Raw genomic sequence first — 22,887 nt, 5'->3', positions numbered from 1 at the left:
ACCAAACCGACAACGCCACCGGAGAGAAGGCTCCGGACCTCTGAAAAGTCTCGTAGGTTTGTTCATTGAGAGAGAGAGGACAGAGCATGTTCCAAGAGTATACGTGATGTTTATTTAACCACATTTGTTTCATTTCAAATCTTTTGTTTGCAGTTCCATTATTTTAATATCACGGAAGTCGTTAAGCCCATAGTTCATAGTTTCATTCGGTTTTCATAACATAAAAGTCCATACAAAATGGACACTAACAAAAACAAGGCGGCAGGAAGACAAAAAGCGGGGACATGACCGAACCCCTCGACCTATAAAAATTAAAGATAATGTCGGACTGTAACATAAAAGTAGGAAAATGACCGTAATGCTAGCTGGCTCATACCGTCGCAATAATGTGATAAACTCCCCGGTCAAAGCCAACGCTACCAGATGATAGGGAGTGAAGAATGAAGAGTGGGCTGTATTTGATCTCTTTCCCAAAGTGGTTGGGCTCGTTCCACCCCGAACCGCACAGATGGGGAAGGGGAAGATGCCATCTGGTAAGGTTATGCGCCGTCACCGGTCTGCTGGCACGTGGCTAACTGCCTTTAGCCATCGAGGATAGTGCCCTTTTGTCAGCTGCGAAGGAGAGGAAGAAGGCAAGGTTATAAAAACAAACAAACTGAGCAATATGATGATTGCACTCTGGCACTTCAGCTTATTCGTTAATGATTATGCCTGATGGCCCCTCACTTCCACTTTATTATTAATCTGAGTGCCAGTGGCTAATATTTTGAGATGGGTGAGGTTTGAAAAGACGTACAGCATTTCCATTGATGTCACAGATTAGTTCAAGAAGTCATTTTGAGGACAGAAGAGCTATACATCACGACAACATTCAATTGCTGTTCAGGTTGGAAATAAAGCACCATTAATAATTGCACCATTTTGCCAAAGATCTGTTTGCAATCTAAGACTAAATCAAAGAAGTAACAGAAAACCTTTCTCTGTGATTTTTTTTTTTTTTTTTACAGACTTTGGTGTCAATAAAGTCAGTCAGTGTTTAAGCTGCTTGAAGCATAAGGCCATACAGTTAACACTCCTATGACTCAAACTATGTGCCTCTTAATCGACTAGCCTAATAGCTTGGCTCTGTCCTCTGTCACATGTTGCACCCAAGACTAGGCCTTTTGAGGTTGGTTCAGGGCATCGTCTTGGAGAAGTTTGGATAACCTCTAGCCCCGGAGCTGTAGCTAAAATCCAGCTCAGAGGTCTCCAAGCTTTTTCACCCGGTGAGCTACTTCTAAATAACAAAACCATCAGACCTACTTTTGCTTCGAAGACACTTGTGCAACAATGCGACTGAGGAGGAGGAGTTCCCCCGGGAAGGTTTGTAGCCTAGATATTTCAACAGCATTTCAGAAAATGACTTGGATTTTGTCCATGTGCTTCACTTTATGTACCTAAATGTTTGCAGATTCTGTTCAATTCTGCAGAATAAAAAGACAATTCCTCTAAAATGTGACTTGACAAGCGCATGAAGAAATGTAGAAAGCCTTTGGTGAGCTACCAAGACCGGGCTGGAGAGCTACACGGTTGGAGATACCTGGTCTAGCTAATGTTGCTGTAGCTAAGGTCTAGCTAATGTTGCTGTAGCTAAGGTCTAGCTAATGTTGCTGTAGCTAAGGTCTAGCTAATGTTGCTGTAGCTAGGGTCTAGCTAATGTTGCTGGAGCTAAGGTCTAGCTAATGTTGCTGTAGCTAAGGTCTAGCTAATGTTGCTGTAGCTAAGGTCTAGCTAATGTTGCTGTAGCTAAGGTCTAGCTAATGTTGCTGTAGCTAAGATCTAGCTAATGTTAATGTAGCGTAAGGTCTGATGTTGCTGTAGCTAAGGTCTAGCTAATGTTGCTGTAGCTAAGATCTAGCTAATGTTAATGTAGCTTAAGGTCTGATGTTGCTGTAGCTAAGGTCTAGCTAATGTTGCTGGAGCTAAGGTCTAGCTAATGTTGCTGTAGCTAAGGTCTAGCTAATGTTGCTGTAGCTAAGGTCTAGCTAATGTTGCTGTAGCTAAGGTCTAGCTAATGTTGCTGTAGCTAAGGTCTAGCTAATGTTGCTGGAGCTAAGGTCTAGCTAATGTTAATGTAGCTTAAGGTCTGATGTTGCAGAGGCAGTAACTCTAGGCAATTGTTAAGGATCAAATCCCAAAGTTTCAGATTTCTTAAAGCATGGCCTTTGCTTATCTGCAGTGAGGTGCAGGTTTTTGATGGCAGTCATCAGGGTTGCCTGGTCCCTGAGGACAAACCTACTTTTACACAGCCCATGTGTTCCTCTGATGATGTGGAGCCGCCCCTTTCTTCCTCTCTCACTGAATAAGCAGCTCAGTGCCTGGGGTTTGAGATTTTCTCAAGTGAAATAGAGGTTTGTAACAAGAAATAAGCCAAATATATAGCTTTTTCACCCATGACAAGGCAAAAAAAGGCTGCCCAATTCCGCGGTTTTACAGTGGACATGGCAACCCTGGTGGCCACAACAACAAAAGTCATGTGATTCGCATGTATACAGTGCTTACTTACAGTATTCATGCTGCACCATCACGGTTGTGTGGCATTGTATCTGCTGCAGCACTCTTGTGGGTCTGAAGAAAGTGTTCCTCTGAGCTTGTGTCATTACTGTGAGATAATCAGACCTGTTCCCACTGTCACTAGTTCTGTTTGTAATGTCTAGGTGGAACCAGGCGGGATTTTGCTGGTTGTTATCTGCAAAAGTCGCAAGATGTTTGGATATGGCCAATTGGAAAAAAACAAAAAAAAAATAAATAAATAAAAACGTCAGCCCGGGTGACTACTATCCCTGATGAAGGTGTTTTGTTGTCCAATACACATGACATAAATTATCTTAAAACATTGACTTAAAGCTTTGGGGAAAAAATGTAAATAGAGAGCTTTGATGCAGGAAGTGTCTTGGTTTTTGTTTCATAAACATCAACGAGCAGCATTTTTCTCCCCTTTTGGGGGCGCGGCTGTGTCACGCTATATTTACTACATTAATTGCTTACTGAACAGCTTGGCCAGGTATTAGTCAGCCCAAATGAGAACAAAAGGTGGACCAAAGGCCTGACGTTTGAGCACGAGGCACACAGCTCCCAGACAGATCCCTCCTCATAAGACATGCTGCATGACTGCTGCTGGGCCTGTGACTTTGCATCGACTTTTGCATCGGTGCCAATCACAGTAAAAACAATTTTTGGATGTTAAGCAAATGTCAAAAAAATATACATATACAGTGCATAGCTTACAGTCATCATCAGTCTCCTCAGGAATGGCCACAATGAGCTGCCTCATCTTTGCACTACTGGGCAAGTTGTTTTCACATATTTATGTCGATGTCAATTTTTTAAAGATGGGTTTTTTCATTTTCTACCATGTATTTGATGTATTTTATTGTGTGTATTGTGTTATTCTAAAGTAGGGTGGATATGACAGCAAAGGAATATGAGCAGCACTAAGCTAGATTTGACCATCGAAGACACTGCGCAAAGAGGACAGGCTGCTAATTTTTAAAAATGGAATTCATGTGGGTTTTGTAAATGAACTTTGAAGATCAGAACTTAGACCCTTGTTTTCTATCGATCTAAATTATCTGTGATCATTCTTCAAGTGCTTCCAGAAATGGGGTATGGACGGGGTATGGGGACCCTTACAGGTTCTCGAGCTAATCGGAATACCTGAAATTAGTTGATAGCCTTTTTCAAAGATACAAAGAAAGTTATTTGAGTTATTCGAGAGTCTAGCATAAATCATGACCAAAATCTGAGCTGTTAGTGCCTTGCTGCTTGCATATTGTGTATTGTCTTATATTTCTGCACTGTTCACCTTTTGTTGTTGTTTTTAAATATGCCATGTAAATCTGATTTGATTCTCTGATCAACAAGGTTTCGAGTGGTCTGTCATTCAGAGTACGAGATGAGTCCCACGCTTTCCACTGAACAGAATTAAAAACTCACTTGTCCCGGCTTCATTGTGGCTGTTTCGGCTCAGAGTGCCATGATGGACTTTGAGATAGGCATACATAGGGCTGGGCAGTTTATTTTAGCAGTACCCAGCCCCAGGCAAACTGTATGCATGGACAATTGGACAAAATACTTTAATTGAAGGTAGCTTGTTTGTTGTCTGTTTATATATGTATGAAATGGTTTGTCTTGGGCGATTCACCCGTGCCGCAGCCAAGTTTCCCAACTATCTTGATCTTTTTGATTCAGTGACTGTTTACTAAGCTGTGACGGTATTGTTCCCTGAAAGTTGTACTGCGCGATTTTTAAACAAATAATCATGAAGCACTGGGACGTCCGAAATGTGTTGGAGAAGTTAGGAAAGAGTTTTTTTTTTTGCATCGCTTGTACACAAAACACCAAGTATAGGACCTTTTAACAGACGGACGCTAACTGATTCTTCATCTGTATTTTCTTTTTGCTCTTCATTTGCGCCACAGGTTTGCTTATCCAGCTCCATTTCGCCCTGTCTCTAATCGAGGACTCGTCGAACTGTACGTGCAATATCCAAGCATTCTATTCCATTGCATATTCCTTTGTTGGCTCACTGCTGTATGTGCTTTTTTTTCCCCCTTGTTCGCTGTTTTTTTTTTCTCGTTTTTTTTCCAGCTACAACCCCAGCCAGCACCACCGCCCCCGCCACCACCGCCGCCCCCGCCGCCCCCGACTCCCCATGCAGTTCCCACACCGAAATCAAAGACGCCTGGCGCAACTTCGCCTTCGCTCCGGGCGATTACACGACTCTCCCAACCGATATTTTCCCAATCAGCGACAGCAGGAAAAAGAATGAATGGCTGCGCTTTATGGGAATCGGCGGCGACAGAGTTGTAAATGTCTGTCACGATCACAATGTTGGCGGTACAGATAACCACATCTACATAGGGTCCGAGTACCCGCACGTCAACCAGACCACAGTGGAGGGGACGGCCTACGTGCGCGATTCACTATCATGCGGTACTAACGTGTTCACTGTGAAGGTGATGTTCTGCCCCGGAGACTTCTTTCTTTACAAGGCCACAGCGTATCCGATACGAGATGTGGCGTTTATAACATGTAAGAGCACATTTTCTTTACCTTAAGAATTTTTTTTTTCTCACATTTTTTGTTGTTTTTGTCACTTTTACTCCACTACGTTTGAAAGAGAAACAAAACTTTCTACTCCATCACATTTCTTTAACCCCTTTAACCAAATTTTTCTCCAGTCTGGCATTATCCAGATCTTACAGCTTCCTGGCTTGAGAGTTTACAGCCTACAGGCCAATATTTGAAAGCTCAGGGCTACAAAACTCACCTTCAAAGCTTCTCCCTTGTTTTTGTGCTCACGTTTTAGTCATTTTTACCACATTTTTGTCACGTTTTCGTAGTTTTTTGAAGACCCCCCCCCCCAAAAAATGTGACAACAATTCAACAAAAAAAACGACAAAAATGTGACTGTATGTATTGTGTGAAATATTACGCAGTGTGGATGTAATTAGCTTCATCAATCAGGCTAGGAATGACAATTTCCCATATAAAGCTATGGAGAAACATTGAATCAGTGCAATAATTAAACATGTCACTGTGAAGATGATGTGTTTTATGTTTTCAGGTGTAAATGTTCAGAGACTGAATTGGCCCAAAACCTGAAAATGGAAAGGAATAGAGTTGTGCCTGCAGTGTGTCCCCTTAAAGCAGGGGTGTCCAAACTTTTTTCATGGGGGGCCGCATTTTGTAGCGTACACAGGGTGAAGGGCCGTAGATCAGTAGTTAGTGCCGCAAAACCTTCGACTAGCAGAGATTTAAATTGTGCCCCATACCTCTATTTAAGCTTAAAACCTTCATGCCAGCTCAGTCTCACAATAAAATCTTAGTTGTTAAGTTAGAATTGTATAGAATTATTACATTTCAAATAAAAAGGTCCATCTCTGGTGATGTGTAGGCTACCGATACAGCAAGAGGCCGAGGGCCACCATAAATTGGTCTGAGGGCCACATTTGGCCCCCGGGCCGCACTTTGGACACCCCTGCCTTAAAGGAACAGGCCACCGTTTTTCCATACTGAGATATGTTCTTGCCTGAGCTTAGATGAGTTGATGCGTACCTGTCTGGTCGTTGTGCGTGCGCTCAGTCACGCACGACGTGACCAAAGATGTTGTTAGCATTTGGCCTCACCCTGCATATAGCTCCAAACGGGGGTTGAAGCTGGAAGCTACCACGCTCTTTCACGGGCACGCACAAAGACCAGACAGGAACGTATCAACTCGTCTAAGCTCAGGTAAGAACATATCACAGCATGGAAGAACTGTGTGCCCTCAGCCACGCAAAAAGACCAAAGATGTTGTTAGCATTTGGCCTCTCCTAGTATGTTCCTATAGCTCCATGTGGCTCTTACAGAGATGACCGTACAACGATATGATGAATATCGATACACTTTTATTCTGTCCCATGATATCACTCTCACTCTCTCTGCTGTGCCTTTGCATCTCTTCTCTTCAGATCATTACCACTGCACAGCGGAGTCCTGTGGGCCTGACTCGCAGTGCAGTGTTGGAGGGGGGTGCGTCTGCGCTGCTGGGTTTGAACGGCTGCCGGATGTAATACCAACTGCGGAGTCCTACGGCTGCACAGGTAAATACTGAATACTGAGTCCATGTGTTCTAATTGACCTTTTGCAAAAGCCCCTTATCGAAGTAAAATGGATTGCAATGTGCTGTTGAGGAATATGTTTAAAATATGCAATGAAGGGGACACTTCGCTATCGAGGCTGAAGCACCAGTGTGCTCTAGGTAAAACGAGTCATGCCCTGGCAATACTGGGTTCTATTCTTCTGTTAGTCCAGGATTAAAATATGGCCGGTCCCCACGGACAGCCCCTTCTGCCGGAGGAGAGAGGCTACAGACGTGGGCATAGACAAGATATATTTAAGCCACCATGTCTCAATAACAAATCCACAGCAACTAAACTACAACTTCCTGTAACACTTATAAAGTAAATAAGCCAGATACTCCAGAGTGACTATGTCCAGCAACGACAGCTCACGAAACTCACAGCAGACGACGATATGGTTGGTAAACGAGTAGGGGTGGGAACCTCTGGGTACCTCACGATTCGATACTTTGTGCGATACATGGCTCACGATAACCTTACGATATGCCGATAATACGATACATCGTGCAAAAATAACCTACAATACATCGCGATGTTTTAAAGGAACAGGCCACCGTTTTTCCATACTGAGATGTGTTCTTATCTTAGCTTAGACAAGTTGATGCGTACCTGTCTGGTCTTTACGCGTGCGCTCAGTCACACAAAAAGACTAAAGATGTTGGCATTTAGCCTCTCCCCCCTCCTCTTTGGGGCCATTCGGGGGTTAGGTTCGAAGCGACCGAACTCTTTCACATTTTCCCTATTTAAATACAGTTACCCAAGTATCAATATATCGGAATAAAAAGTATTGGTGTCGTGTCATCCCGCAAAGTATCGTGATATAGCACAAAATCGATATATTGTCACGCCTATAAACGCGTTTATCGGCTTTGGACGGCGAGAAACGGGTCCGCGCCTTCAGTTTCAATGGGACGAGATCCGGGCGATGTCTGGGAGCAACGGTTTCTATGAAGTAGTATGAAGTTTCTATGAACAATGACCGTTTCGGGGCGGGGTTGTACAAAAGGTTCATCCCGTACGAAAGCGCATTGAGAGATCGGTGTTCCGCAGCACCTGCATCATGTCTTTATCTCGCGAGTTTTGACGTCAAAGTCCACGTTTTTACCGCAAAGCGAGCGCAGTGCTTTGTGAATTTGGTTGTGAATCTCAAAGTACTCTCCCCATCACTGGTTAGAAGAGAAAAATGACAGGCTGTTTTTTCCCTTGTTTGTGTATTTTAGACATCGACGAGTGCACAAACACCCCTGGCCTGTGCGGCGATAACACTGTGTGTACGAACACCCCTGGGACGTACACCTGCGCCTGTGCGACCGGATATGAGACGACCAACACCTCACTGCCGGTCTCCGCTTCAAACGTGTGCATTGGTAAAGCACTCAAGCTCTAGCTCTACTGTACCAAGCTCAGACTATCTCACGAGCTTTGACATGTTGAAGGATGCTTTTTTTCCCCCTCATCAAAACCACACAACACCTCGAGAAGTTTTGTTCCTTTCACGCATTATTATTAAGATCCCCAGGGGGCTAATAGTGTGACACTCCCCCATCTGCTGTAGATGTCCCAGTGGCAGCATTATGTGATACCGTTATGGATATGACGGGGGTTGGAAGGGCTGATATTATTAGTCGGTTAATTTGATGTATTTCTATCTCCTAAGTAGCCTAAAATTATGTGTTATGATCATTTATTAGAATTTCTTTATGTCTATATGTTTCTTTATGCTACAAAGCTACTTCTTTTGCTTCAGCTTCAAAATGGCTTTTGGCTTTAAATATTTAGATTTCGTGGGCTGCGTAAGACGTGTGCAGAGCAGTTCTGTGAAAGGTCGGAGCACGTTTCGGAACGTGGCCTGAGTTTGGTGTTTAGTTCCTGTTTAAAGTTCTCATTCGTTGGTTCTGATCCTTGTTGCACTTGAACTGCCTTCTCTGTACCTGGAATTATGTTGTGTTATTATGTCATTTATGTACAAAGAGGCCTGAGTTGAGTTGAGTGCCACGATAATACAAAGCGTTTATTTTACTTGTGTATATTTTCAGATATTGATGAGTGCTCGGGATCCGTCTGTGCTAATGGCAAATGCATTAATAACGTCGGAAGCTACAACTGCAAATGCAACAAAGGCTTTCTACTGGTCCACAATGGCGTACCGGAATGTGAAGGTTTGTGATTACGTGATACAGTACTCCAACTCTAAAAACCATCATTAGAGGCTTTAAATTACTGTCAAACTTACATTTTATTGATCACTCTGACAAGTCTTTTCTAAAGTCCTACATAAAAAATAGTATTCACAAGTCAGCATTGAGTTCTTGGGTTGTTTATGGTAAAGCTAAAATGTGCCCGTTTTGTGAGATAATATATTAATGGTTAAATAAATACATATTTGTGTTAGGAAATATTTTTAAAAATTGCAAGATACCTACAGGAACAATGAGCGGCACGGTAGCGCAGTGGTTAGCGCTCGCGCTTCACTGCTAGAAGGTCCAGGTTCAGTCCCCGGCTGGACGGGACCTTTCTGTGTGGAGTTTGCGTGTTTGAATGTAGTGAGTGAGTGAGTGAGTGGTTGGTGGTTGGAGGGGCCGAGGGCACAGACCGGTAGCCTCGCCTCAGTCAGTCTACCCAGGGCAGCTGTGGCTACCACCACCAAGTCTGGCAAATAAAGTGCAATACATAATAAGTGTAAGGCATACAAGTAAGGCAAGACACTGCAGAAGAAAAGGAAATAATGTGAATAAATATAAATAAATCAATATATAATTGAGATTATCTTTTGAAAATGTTGCTGTCTTCTGACATCGATGTGAAAAAATGTGTTGCACGTTTTCTATTACGTAATTTTATTTTGGCATTTTATGTGTAAACAAAGGCAAATAAAATGCTATATTTTGCAAGATAGAAATCCAATGTTTGGAAAGTGCTGTGTTTGTCTATATGTGCATATTAGAGAGATTCAGAGAAAGTCTGCAAATTAACTCTTTTGGGGATTATAAACTCAACCAAGATGGCTTTTGAAAGTACAATGTCTGATATATATCAGGGCAGGACCGATTATACAGTGAAATAATAAGAGATCATTATTGTTATTATATCCATTGTTTAATGCCAATTCCTGGTTATAAAATCAGTCTAAAAGTCTTGACTTTGTGCTTCTCAGACATCGACGAGTGTTTGGTGGAAGGGCGGTGCGGCCCCAACGCTACTTGCACCAACCACATTGGATCCTTCGTCTGCGCATGCGACACTGGCTACATAGCGACTAATGAGGAGCTCATGCCCAACCGCACCAACATCTGCATTGGTACACCGTTAGCTAAGCAGCTAAAGGCACGGTAGAGCGCTAGTGCTTCACAGCTAGAAGGTCCGGGTTTGATTCGCACCAGGACGGGGTCTTTCTGTGTGGAGTTTGCATGTTCTCCCCGTGTCTGCGTAGGTTTCCTCCGGTTTCCCCTACCACTAAAAACATGTACAATATGTTAATCCTCTGGCCAGGTGTTTCTTTTTTAGCCTGGCCTTCACATCATGGAGATGGGTTTCATATGCTTATATATGAATAACCTCTATCAAAGGCCCTAATTTTATATATTAGTAATGAATGCTGAATATGGTCATAGATACAGACGGCATCTCTGGAATCACCCATAAATGGTCATGATCGAAGCTGCCAGAGGGGGATAAAGAACTACTCTTTCATCTCATCCATTACCCCATCACTACTTTAACAAATGCTGAATAATAAATATAAATAATTAAAAAAAATATAAATAAAGATACAGAGACATAGATCGAAGCAAAGTGGTTCAACACTCCTTTAATACATAAATAATGGATACTGCTAAGAATGAAGCTAGCATTAGCTTCATGCTACACATGCTAAGTATAGCTACGAGTGACAATTTTTCACTTCTACTGTACAATCTGTTTGTGAAAAAAACATCCATATGGACCCAAGTCTGACTTGACTTTATTTGTATTTTGCGTTGCCATCTTTATCTTTGGCCAGTTCATAGAAGGGGGCCTAGCCAAGGGAGTAAAGAAATGTGTTATGGGAATGTTTATTTATGTGAATCACATTTTTTCACTCTTTTCAGCCGTTTTTTTGGCAGACTATGAACATATTTATTACACACCAATAAAGTCAATTGTTCGGGTTTCTTTTTTAAGTATTGTTGGGCTGCTGAACCACTTTGCTCCTCTACATGTCTTAGTATCTTTATTCAGCAGAAAAATATATTAATAATTTAATATAACAATACTTTTGTTAAAGTGGGGGTATTATGCAAAATGGACTTTTTCAAGCTTTACATCCTGTTATTATGTCATTCCCTCATTAAAAACATGCCTGAAGTGTCGCCTTGGCACGTTCACGTATTTTTGAGTAATCTGTAAAAACTCTGATGGCGGCCATTTTAGGGATAGGTTTGCCTGAGTCCTCCTAGGAACGCCCCCACCTCCTGGAGACGCCTCCGAGCTTTCGTCACCAGCCGAGTAACCAACCACTGCTCCTCAGCAGAACCCCCTCCCCACTGATGCCACAGACAGCGTGTGGAGGGGGCGTGTCGGAAAGGGTCTGAGGTTCTTAAAGAGACAGAGGCCTATTTCAAGACATTCACTACAGCCATTTTGAGAGAGCAATTTTATACAAGGCAGTTATTCTAATTTACTGCATTTACAGACCAACAGAAGGTTTGGTCATCATTGTAGTGTGATATAGACTGGTGCTGTGTGATTGAAAAAAAGCATAATACCCCCGCTTTAAAGCAACGGTGGAGAACATTTTACTCATTATTTCTATTATTTGGTTGCAGATTTCCCCGAGTGCGAAAGGTGTAGAACGCTGGTGGATCCATATAAACACATTTACCAAAGCCTCTGTGGGCCGAACTGCAACTGCACTAACGCCATCGGTTCCTACCACTGCACCTGTGAGCACGGCTACCGGCTCGACCACGCTGACAAGATGGCCAGCGAACTCAACCCGTGTCTTGGTAAATATGCTGTACAGTCTCAAATGTGAAGAGAGGACCAACGTTTTGGAAAGCAACATTGTGCGACACATGACTGCATGACTTATATGCTAAAGCATCGATATCTGCAATGTACGCGCTGCATAACTGAGGATATTTTCGGACCCTCCAGATATCGACGAGTGCGCGGAAACCCCCGGTATATGTGGACAGGGGACTTGTTGCACAAACGTACCGGGAACTTTCCATTGCTCCTGTCCAGAAAAATTCTACCCCAACACTGGCCTGGAATGGTTTGTCGGCTACACCTTTTGTGAATGTAAGAAATGTTTGCGCTAATGTAAGAAATGTGTGTGCTGTTTATTTATCTAACATTCATTAATATGCATTTGTTTTCACAGGGGTTCAAAAGAGGCTAAATGAAATACCGTGCAATCAGGTAGGTACTAGAATGAGATCAAATAAGCCTAAGCCAACATTAGGTAATTGTCCTTTCGCAAAACCCCGCCCCAAAATGGTCATTGTCCAATCATGCCTCATAGCAACCATTGCTACCAAACATTATCTGGATCTTCTCCCATAGAAGCCAAGGTGAGACTTGTTTACCAAAGGCTGTAAGAACCGTCCCCTTGGGCGTCTGTGAGCACCTGCCGTGTTAAGGCGAGACACTGCAGGTGAAATCACTTTGAAACTTTGGCTGTATGTCACTGACAAAAAAAGAGAAAAAAAAATGAAATGCAAGTTTTTAGTCATTTAGTGTTTATAACAAATAAGCCATTTTAAAGCTACTCTAAGCGACTCTTTTTGCCAGTCCGGCACCGATGCATTACTAATAAGCTCTTCTAGATGCGCCACCATGTGCACCACACTAACAAACTGTGGAAGAAGACAGTTTGTTAGGTGCGGCACCTCCACCTCGATCACCCGTTTATAATAATAGATCCTGCCTCACCTCACAGCACACCCCAACACACCCCACCCACAGTTTAGCATTATGACAGAAGTTTACAAAAAGATGGTGAACTTACAAACATCTGCTGAGTACACCTGCTCTGATGCAGCTGAAATCCTCATGTTTATTACTCTGATATCTACAGGAGCGGTCAGGTCCTTTTCCTCCTTTTTTTCCCTCACAAAGCAAAGCAGCACCGGAGGAGAGGCTGAGGCATTCAAGGGTTGCGGGATTAAAAAGTACTGTGCTGTAAACTTAATTTTAAGTGGAATTATTACGTTCTAAATGTCCAAAAAAGAGAGACTTTCATGAAAGTTGCAGTTTAGTATGTACTGTATGTAAATCTCAAAATATTTACTTTGAACATATCTTATTTATGTGGATGAATGTAGCTCATTGAATGCAATCAGAGCAGAGTGTGATCTAAGCGTGGGCAATGGGGGAAAGCCAGGTGAGAGGAGGGGGTGGTGGTGGTGGAGTTCCTCCTGATGGAAAAAAAATCAAAAAGACATCGCTTAAGGCAGCTTTAAGTGGAAAAAGGTGGAAAAAAACCTTTATTTGGTGCGACACAATCTTAATGATGGATGGAGCCAGGTTTTAACTTATGGTGTCAATTTGTTCACATGTTAGATTTTAAAACATTTTCAGAGGGGATTTTAGCTTTTGATTTTTCTTGGATTTTTAATAAACTAGGTTTTTTGTGGAATATTCAGGCTCGGAATTAAATATAAAAAATCCTACTGATAAAACCTTGAAAATATTGTTAAGAACCATATTGGAAAGTCTGGAGTCTGCAGGAGCTGCTGATGTGGACTTTTTGTTGTCCCTCTGAGACAAAAACGTCATTCTGAGAAACAAAGTCAAACTTTGCACATTCTTTCCTGTAACTTCTGCTCGACACACAATAAGGAGATTTGGATGACACCGCGACAGTCATGTACACTCCAAACATGTCAATATTTGTGATTGGATACGCACGAGAAATGCGAAAGAAAAAGGGACAGCGTGATGATTTGGATGATCTGGATTTCTGTCATTCGCGGAGTGAGAGAAAAAGGCTAATTACTCATCGTAGCGGGTGAGTTTGGCCGATGTTTTACTGTCACATGATAAAAACGAGCTAATGTTAAGGAACAAAACCTGCCACAAATCAACCACGAAGACAGGAAGCTTATCGTTGGACGGACCGACAGATTTGAGCAAACTGAAGCACAAGGACACCTGTGTTTTGGAGTTTTGCTGGGATTACTGCACGGAGGAGCAGAAGTCTTTGCGGTCCGCGGCAGATGGACAGAATGTTTCCCTGTCTTCATCGTTACAAAGGACTTTAACCTCTTAACCCCCGCCTTCACCGAGTGCATTTTCTCTTTGCTTCAGCTCTACCCACATCTAAAAGGCTGCCATCTAGGCCAGAGCAACACCTCATTTGAAAGTTAAGACCTACAACACTGATCTAGAACTGATCTTTGTCTTCGCATTGTTGCCGCCATTTTTTTTTGACATTTTGTTTCATTGCTTTTTTGTTGCATTTTTTTTGCCACATATTTCTCTAGATTTTTCACTTTTCCATCACATTTGTGACTCTTTCATCCTCTTTTTTGTCCCGTTTTTTGTTACTATTTTGACAATTCAATTTCAGTTCACTTTTTTCCGGACTCGTAGTCCATACACTTTTTTCCAAGAAACTTTTGGATTTGGGTAAGGCCAAAACTGGAAAAATGTGCTCTGTTCAGGAAGGACAGCTTTATGGATGTGTTTGTAAAGCGGGTGATGAAGCTTGAGTGAAGCGTGAGTTTGGTGAAACTGCACCGGGCTAGCACGAGTGTTCAACCTCTAGCTTAGCCAAATAAGATCAGAATAATTCATTTCACAGGTGTATGTTCGCTTCCTTTCTCCTTTGACTCAATTTGATCTGCATTTGTGGGAATTGTGAAGAGAGGTTTCTTTGCGATGGTAGGGGTTAAGAGGCTGAAGCGGAATAAATTAAGATGCAGACATGAGTTTTCATAAAGCGCCAGGTCAGGACACAGGAGAACAGCGGCTGCTAGTGATTTATGTTAAGAAACAGTCAATATATTTGAATTCAAATCAAATCAAATCAAAACTTTATTTATAAAGCGCTTTTCATACAGAGTTGTAACACAAAGTGCTTTACAGATTAAAAGCAGTTCCCGCCCACCCAACCACCCACTCTTCCAAACAGACAACAACACTGCTCACCCCACCCCCCTCCCCATAGCCACATACACACACGCAGGCACACACACACACACAGCCACACGCACACACGCAGCCACACACACACACATACACGATGAGATAATGGACGTAATGCTGAGTCTGGGTACAGATGAACCAGGTAAGGAAATGCCATCAGAGGAGCCGTCTGCACCAGGAGCGGTACATCAGCCACAGCCACAGGGCACCACCACCGGACACCCAGCGGAGGTGCAGCAGAAACACCACACCTCCATCCGGGCACCCAGAGGACAGTGCCCACACAGCCACAGCCGACCACCGCTCCCGGGGCAGAGGGCTCCCTCAGAGGAAACACTGGAAATTCTAAAAATGCAAAAATGCAATATACAAATATATACATAAAATAAATAAAAATAATAATAATAATAAATAAAATAAACATATATATAAAACTAACTAAAAACTAGTATAATAAGATAATTATAAACATAAATAATAATAAAAATAACTGAAAAAATAAGTAAGTAGAAATCAGCTAAAAGCTAAGCTAAAAAGGTGGGTCTTGAGCCTGCTCTTAAAAACATGAATGTTCTCTGCGGCCCTGAGCTCCTCCGGCAGGTCATTCCAGAGGCGAGGGCCGTAATACTGGAAAGACGCCTCGCCATAAGTCTTTTTGTTGACTTTAGGAATAACAAGGAGACCTCTGCCAGAGGAGCGAAGGGGCCGTGAAGGTTCATAAGGTAAAAGCATTTCTGAGAGATAAGAAGGACCAAGACCATTAAGACATTTAAAAACCATTAAAAGAACTTTAAAATCGATCCTGAAACACACAATTCTTTAATCCTGACTGGCATGACGTCATGCTTTGTTCCTTTTTTAGGGGAAGACGAAAGAGGGTTGTTTTTATGATGAAGTCAACACACAACTGAACAACCTCACGACCGTGCCCGTACCGGTGAGTTTGGTGTACATTATTACAAAACTATACCGAAATTATAACAATCCTTCCAAACAACACTAACACTATTTGCTTATTTTTGTTCTTCCTACAGACACTTGCCAATGGAATTGCAGCTTGCATGGTAATAATTCATTATGTTACATTCATTAACAGTCGTTAGCTACCCAAGGAAGTTAGCATCATGTTCCTACACAACATTCCGAGAAGCGGCGTAGTATGCGGACAGTTTGCGAGTCGCCTAGTCCGGGAGACTTTTCAGTGTCCGTTGCTCAATGTATTTTTCCTATTGCTGCTAGCATTAGCCATCAAGCATCACAAATTATGAATGATCCAGAAGTTTTCAGCTGTTGTTAGCCATCAACCACATTTTCTGTAGATGAGGTCAAAGCCTAGTAAGAAATCATTCATGAATGTACAGACATGTTGCAGTTTTTTACTCATTAATTGTCCGTGAGAGTAAACACTACCCTGACAGAAAAGACAAAGGGAGAGAGGGATGTTGTTCATCCAATTAAGCAATGGAGATATTTTTTTCACTTAAACTTGGCTGTTAATACTGTTTAAATGGCGCTAGCCCACAGTTAGCCTGTTAGCGTAGTCTTTGTGATTCCGTTAGTGTGTATTGGTGTTCCGGGTCGAAGCAGGGAAAGGGAAAGCGTGGTTTTCTTTATTGGTGTGTGATAAATATGTTCATAGTCTGCCAGAAAACGGCTAAAAGAGTGAAAAATTGTGATTCCCATGAGAGATTTTCTTCCCCCTCAACAAGACCACGCCCTCTTGTATGACATGTTGCTGTCTGTATCTATTGTACTTGTTTTTTTTACTTTACCTCACCTTAATCAATTGTTCAGCCCCAAAGAGTAGCCTACTATAACAATCTTGTAGGAAGTTGCAGGTGTGGGCCCACTTGCCGTGAAGAGCAGAGTTTCCAGTTCAGGAGATGGGGCAGTGGGCAGCGACCTTCTGGACCTCTCTGATCGCTTGGTGGAAAGAATGGTTACCATAGGTTACAACCAATCCAATGTAAATGTTCGGAACTCAGCAGTGGGTAAGATACAGTCCCCATAGCACTAAGTCATTAACTATGACAAATTGTGAAAGAATTGGTCGCTAATCTAATCTTTGGTGTAGATTTAAATATAGAAACCTATGGATACGCTGGGCAAAATGAGGAAGGCCCACCGCTGGCGGCCAATGGAAACACCATGGAAATCAACATGGGCGATTTGGCTGCAAACAACAATGGTAAGTCTGCTGAAAACCCGACTAGAGCACGCGCAGGGCTTCAAGGAAAAAGGTTGGAATCCACTGGATTAATAGATTCCATGTTTGTAGCGATCTTACATATATTCATCATTGTCATATCGCTGTTCAAGATTACGATATTGTTTTAAAAGTCTATTATTCATATCAATTCTGTTTTATGCAGACCTGTGCCAGCCTCAGGCACCGCCCACAAACAAAGAAGCATGATTTTACTCGAGTTTGGGTTAGCAGAATGTAGGCGTCAGAAAGTTGTGCTATGTTTTGACCTAACAATATGGTCCTGTATGTATGTGAATTGTTACAGTTGTTATTAGTTGAGTTCCCAATGGGAATAAGTACTATAATAAGCACATAAGCTTCAGCTTCAGCCAACTCCTTTTGAGCTTCTATTACTGTGTAATGATATGACGTCTGTAATTAAATTAATGTAAACAGCTCAAATAAACTAAACTAAACCAAACTATGTATGAGTCGGGGGCGTGACACTCAAATGCATGTTTTAAGGTTCAAAAACATAGTTGGTGGGTAGCTAATAGTTGTTTATATTATACAGTATATGTAATTGTGTAATTGTTCATTCAACAAAATGAACAAAGCACATGGACAAATGTACCTGGTAATGTTGTGCACACAGTGTAGAGTGATGGTGGTAAAAGATATTGACTCAACAGCAAAAATAAAAGGATAACAACTACTACTGGCTACTGGCTACTACAGCCAATTTAAAATGACTATTCAAGATTGTTAATAATGTGGCACCTCCACCACTAAAAAGGTTTGTCCAATTAACATCTGATCAGATGGTCAGAACAACAAGGTCAGCAGTCAATGGCCAAAATCAAACATGTCAGCATTAAAGAAAACAACAACAGCAACAACCAAATTTGACATCTGATAATGGTAGGGGCGGGTATAGACTATAGAGGAACATGCTTTCCTTTTAATAAAATGTACTTTTTAAAAATTGTGTATAAAATGTAAATACTGTCTGTAAATATTATGAACTGTATTTTTTATGCTTTTTGTAGTGTTTTGTAATTGTCTGTCTCGGGGACTGCAGATGGAAATTAGCTCCAAGAGCTAAAGTCTGGTACAAAGCATATTTTCATGTGCTGATTAATGCTCCTGTACATGTCCCTGTCAAATAAATAAAATAAAATAAAACTGCTACTCTTAAATATACGTAATATGCAACCTTTAAGCTTTAAGGCCTTGCTTTACCTTGTTGGTTGTCATGTGCAGGTTCTGCTGCGGTTGCCTTCTACACTTTGAATGGCATGGAGGCTCTCCTCAGCCACAATTATTTGAAAACGGAGAACAGGACGGAGATGATGTCAGACGTGATCACCGCTGTGCTCCCAATGATGAACAACACCAACATCACCGATCCCGTCAACTTTACCATTCAGCACAAGACGGTATGCTCCCCTACCCCGCAAACATCGACCTAACATTTTTCCTTTACAATCGATCTTTGCTTTGTCCAGCCAGTGCATGACGGTGGCATGGTGACGTGTGTGTACTGGAAAGTTGAAAAAGACGATAACGGCAAGGTGACGTTCATGGGCTGGTCTACGGATGGCTGCACCATAACCTTCTCCAACGAAAACTACACTAAGTGCAGTTGCAATCATCTCTCTACATTCGCCCTCATTATGCAGATCACCGAGGTATCCCATCTTGAATTTGAAAACACAGAAACGTTGATAGGAAGATAGCTTGGCACACAACCAGAAGAAACAAGCAAGTGAGAGTTTTATTTCATTCAGGAGGCTCCACCGCAAAACGACTTCCTCGACTGGCTCAACAGGATCTGTGTGATCGTCGGACTCTTCTTCTTCGGCCTGGCCGTTCTGACCTTCCTCCTGTGCAGCTGGAACCCCAAAATCAACAACACCGCCCGCCTTCATCTGTGTCTCAACCTGGGCTTGTCTCACCTGCTCATGCTGTTCACCGCGCGCTATGTGGACGACAGGGTAAATCTTCAGTTATGGATACCTTCTGCAACTTCTCACAACCATTAGAAACAACATTCTGACATCCAGACGAAGCAACTATCAGTCTGTCCCACCCCTAAAGTAAATCAAGGAAATATTCCTTTTTCAAGAAAGGTTCACTTATTTCTTGATTTCTTTGTGCAATGTATAGTCCAAGTTTGAGTGCTTGGTCCACATGTCCACCTGTCAGTCCTCTAGCCGGTAGTTCCAAAAGATTTTGGAGGCGTGTACTGTACCCCCTGAAGCTTTGGGTGACCAGTTGCATACCCTGTGCTTCGACGCGATTGAAAACACTGTCGCGGGAGTGTTTTCCTTCGTCCCAGTGGACCAGGATTCTGCAGCTTTTGTCACTCAAACGTTGGCGTCGTTCAAGTCGTTGTTGTGAGGGCTGACGCACAGCCTTATCCGTGCTCCCGGTTTCCGTGGAGTTTCACGCACTCGGGTCTTGAGGTTCGGTTCTGGAGTGGACGGTGTTTAGGTCCAGAACAAGCACATGCCGTTTTTTACCGGGTTCATTTCTAGCCAATTGTGATTAACAAACATTTCTTTCTCCAGATTTTCTTAAAGTCCAAGGCTGATGCCATAATTTACAAGTCAGAGTTGAGTAAGTCTTGGAAATGACAAGTCTTGGAAGACAAGTCCGAGCCTGAGTGTGGGACATCATAAACCAGCAGAAATGACAGTATACAAACTGAAATGCACCAGAATATAGGAATTTATACTTGTTTAACTTTCTTTTTCTCATATGTCAGGATGTAGTTTTTGTCATCCTTTGGAAATACGAGTATTTTTCTCCTATTTGTCTTATATGTTGGATTACATCATCATTACAACATAAAACAGACTTTTACACCTCAAAGCTGTTACTTGTTTAACTCATTTTACTACTTTTTTAACTTCTATCGGTAAAGTATGTGACTTCTGCACCCACCCCCGTATGTGCGTCTCCACAGCTGGCTTGCAAAGTTCTGGCCGGTCTTCTCCACTTCCTGATCGTGGCCAGTTTCGTGTGGATGCAGCTGGAGGCCGTGCAGCTCTTCATGCTTGTGCGCAAACTCACCAAAGTGCAGGTGATCAAGAGAGACGGTCTGCCCCGGCCGCTGCTTTACTTCGTGGGCTACGGAGTCCCGATGGTCATAGTGGGCGTTTCGGCGGTGATATATTCGGATGGATATGGCCCGGCGTCAGGCACGTAAGTAACAAGCGGGGGGGGTTATTATTATCTGTTTGTGTTTTGTGCTTCTTTTATTCTTGTCATGTGTCCGTCCTAGGTGCTGGTTGTCACGCGAGAGAAACTTCAACTGGGCCCTATCAGGACCGGTGATCGCTATACTTGGGGTGAGACGAAACAAAACAAACCCTTTTATGATAGTAGAAGGTCAACACGTTCCTGCCTGTCTTTTTTGAAGTTTAACAAAAGTCTGGGCTTTGTTTTTGACATATTTTCCTCAGGAAAAAAAAAACAGTTCACATATCATGCAAAATCGAGGTTTAAACCATGTTTTAATGTTGTTCCCTCATCAAATACATACCCGGAGATGTATTTCACAACATTCACGCAGTTTTGAGTAATCCTCGGGCAAAACTGTTAAATTTTGCTGTTTCTTCTTCTACGGCGTCAGCGCCTCGTTCTGTACTTGCTGATTACAATTGCTTCATATTTCAAACCCAAAAATGTTCCTAGACATTTTTAAAGCCAATAATCCAACGTTATTGATTCTGAGCCGTTCTGATCATGCACTGCTGGAGCAAGAGGAGCCCCGTCACGATTTTCACCAGCTCTTTCGCCTGCATTCCATTGTTACTATTCAATTCTTACAGACATATTTTCAAATTAAAAAACGTAAAATGTCAATGATGAGGCACCCAAAATAAGGTTTTTAAGTCTATTTTTAGGCTCCAAATGCATGTCCACTTTTAAATAGTCCGAATGTCCACCCCAGCCCCTAAGTCCTTCTTTATTCTTTAGTGCCGCACTATATAGCAGACTATACAGTGCACTCTGTTGGCAATTGAGCGCACCACATCCACTAAAGGTTCACTAAACTCCGGTAATAATGTATTTCTGTGATTAAGACCAAAGTCATGTTGCAATTGAAAATGCATGGATGAATATTAGTTCGGTCAGAAGCTAACGTTAGCAACTTTTCACCGCAACAATTTATCTTAAGGTGGTTTATTAATTGAAAAGCACGATAATTATTATATTTCTGTTGTGTTTACACTTAGACTTTTGAGTGCACTACATTTTCCTCTCTGGATATTCAGACGCCACTACAGAATGGCGTGACCATTATATAGTGCACTCTATAGGGATTAGTGTCGACATTTGGACATGGCTTCCACAAAGTTTGAAGTGTTAGCTTCTAAGAAGTATAGAAAAGATCTGGAAGATGTTATGTGTCTATAGGTACAGACGGATTTGATCATATATGGTCATGTTCACAGCTGCAGGAGGGGGAAAACAAAGAGGGAGAAGCACTTCTTTCACCCATTACTCTAAAACTACTTTAACAAATTTGGAATATATTTTTCTACCACATAAAGATACAGAGACATGGAGAGGAGCAAAGTGATGGAGAATGCTAACTATAATTCTAATGTTAGCTTCATGCTACCGATGCTAACGCTATGAGTTTTTCACTTCTCCTGGACAATCTACTGTGAATAAACATCAATCTATCCAACTAATTAATATTTATCCACAAATACTGAACGATTTGGTTGGTCTTTATTGTAGAAATACATGGTGATGCTACTTACTGACTCCCAACTCACATTTTGCTAAATACCTTGTGTTGTCAGCTGAACTGCTCGCTGTTTTGTGCTACTATTTGGAGCTTGAGAACCACCATTGCCAACATGAGGAGCGGTGCGTCTGGTTCTAAAGAGACAAGGTGAGCAAGTTACTCTTCCAAATTCTGCTTTTTAGAAATGTACCTGTTTGTTCACACGCATTGACCAAAACCATCTCTGCAGGCTGGTAGTGTTTAAAATCTTGGCCCAGTTTGTCATCCTGGGCTGTACCTGGATTCTGGGCCTGTACCAGACAAACCTATTCTTCCAGGTCTTATTCATAGTTCTCAACTCGCAACAAGGCACTTTCCTCTTCATCGTCCACTGTGTGCTCAACAAGGAGGTAATTATCCAAATGTCTGGCTGAGTTGTAGCAGTCAGTTCTGGCACAGATATGCTTATTTTATGCATTTAATTTTAGATTCGTGAAGAGTATATCAAATGGCTGACCTGCTCGTTCAAGAAACAAGACAACGAGGATGATGCCGTGAGTTGACAAAGGCTGTTGTTCTAAAAGAAAACACACATTCTAACTGTATTTTGGCCCTGCTTTACAGAAGGATCTGCCGTCAGTGTCGGAAGATTTGGATAAGACCAAATGAGAAACCCATGGAAAGGCAATCAAGAGGCCCATGCATTTAGATGGATAGTTGTCTTAGTACCACAAAACGCTGTAAACTGTGCTGTCTTGATCTGATTAGCCTTCTGCGTGCGGCTATATGAACATGCTTATATTCTGTGTATTGTAAAAGCATTGTGTATGACATAAATGTATAGCTTACATAGGAAGGAATCATTTAAATCTTGCAAGAAAAAATTACAAATATAACTGTAGTCTAAACGTTTGCTCAAATAGAGAAAGAACATATACGTATATGCAAGTATAATTAGCTGCAAAAATCAATGCTGATCTTATATATATTTTAGTTAAAACTGAAAATGTAAATGCACATGATATTGATTAATGTCAATTTTGGTTTGGGCGACGGAACTCTTTTCCATTTATTGTATTACTGTTTTTTTTATATATATATATTATTTATGTTATATTGTATTTATTATTTTTTTTTTTTTTTGCAATGAAAGA

At 41.9% G+C, this 22,887-nt stretch overlaps 1 protein-coding gene across 1 annotated transcript; it reads left to right on the top strand.

Annotated features, from left to right (window-relative positions):
- Positions 1-508: 508 nt before the first annotated feature.
- Positions 509-22,402, top strand: LOC306969619 (adhesion G protein-coupled receptor E3-like; the record flags this gene model as incomplete). The annotated part of the gene is made up of 21 exons (XM_079565279.1): positions 509-533; positions 4,461-4,514; positions 4,630-5,073; positions 6,495-6,626; positions 7,886-8,032; positions 9,820-9,963; positions 11,471-11,650; positions 11,802-11,948; positions 12,031-12,068; positions 15,661-15,735; positions 16,627-16,789; positions 16,873-16,986; positions 18,250-18,425; positions 18,495-18,677; positions 18,780-18,983; positions 19,958-20,196; positions 20,276-20,342; positions 21,810-21,901; positions 21,984-22,143; positions 22,222-22,287; positions 22,358-22,402. 21 exons carry the CDS (start codon positions 509-511, stop codon positions 22,400-22,402), a joined length of 2,895 nt encoding a protein of 964 aa, XP_079421405.1.
- Positions 22,403-22,887: the final 485 nt, after the last annotated feature.

The sequence above is a fragment of the Gobius niger genome, assembly GCF_951799975.1.
Source record: "Gobius niger genome assembly, chromosome: 10".
NCBI lineage: Eukaryota > Metazoa > Chordata > Actinopteri > Gobiiformes > Gobiidae > Gobius > Gobius niger.
Note: the sequence above shows the minus strand (reverse complement) of the source record. Positions and strands in the feature narration are given on the sequence as shown.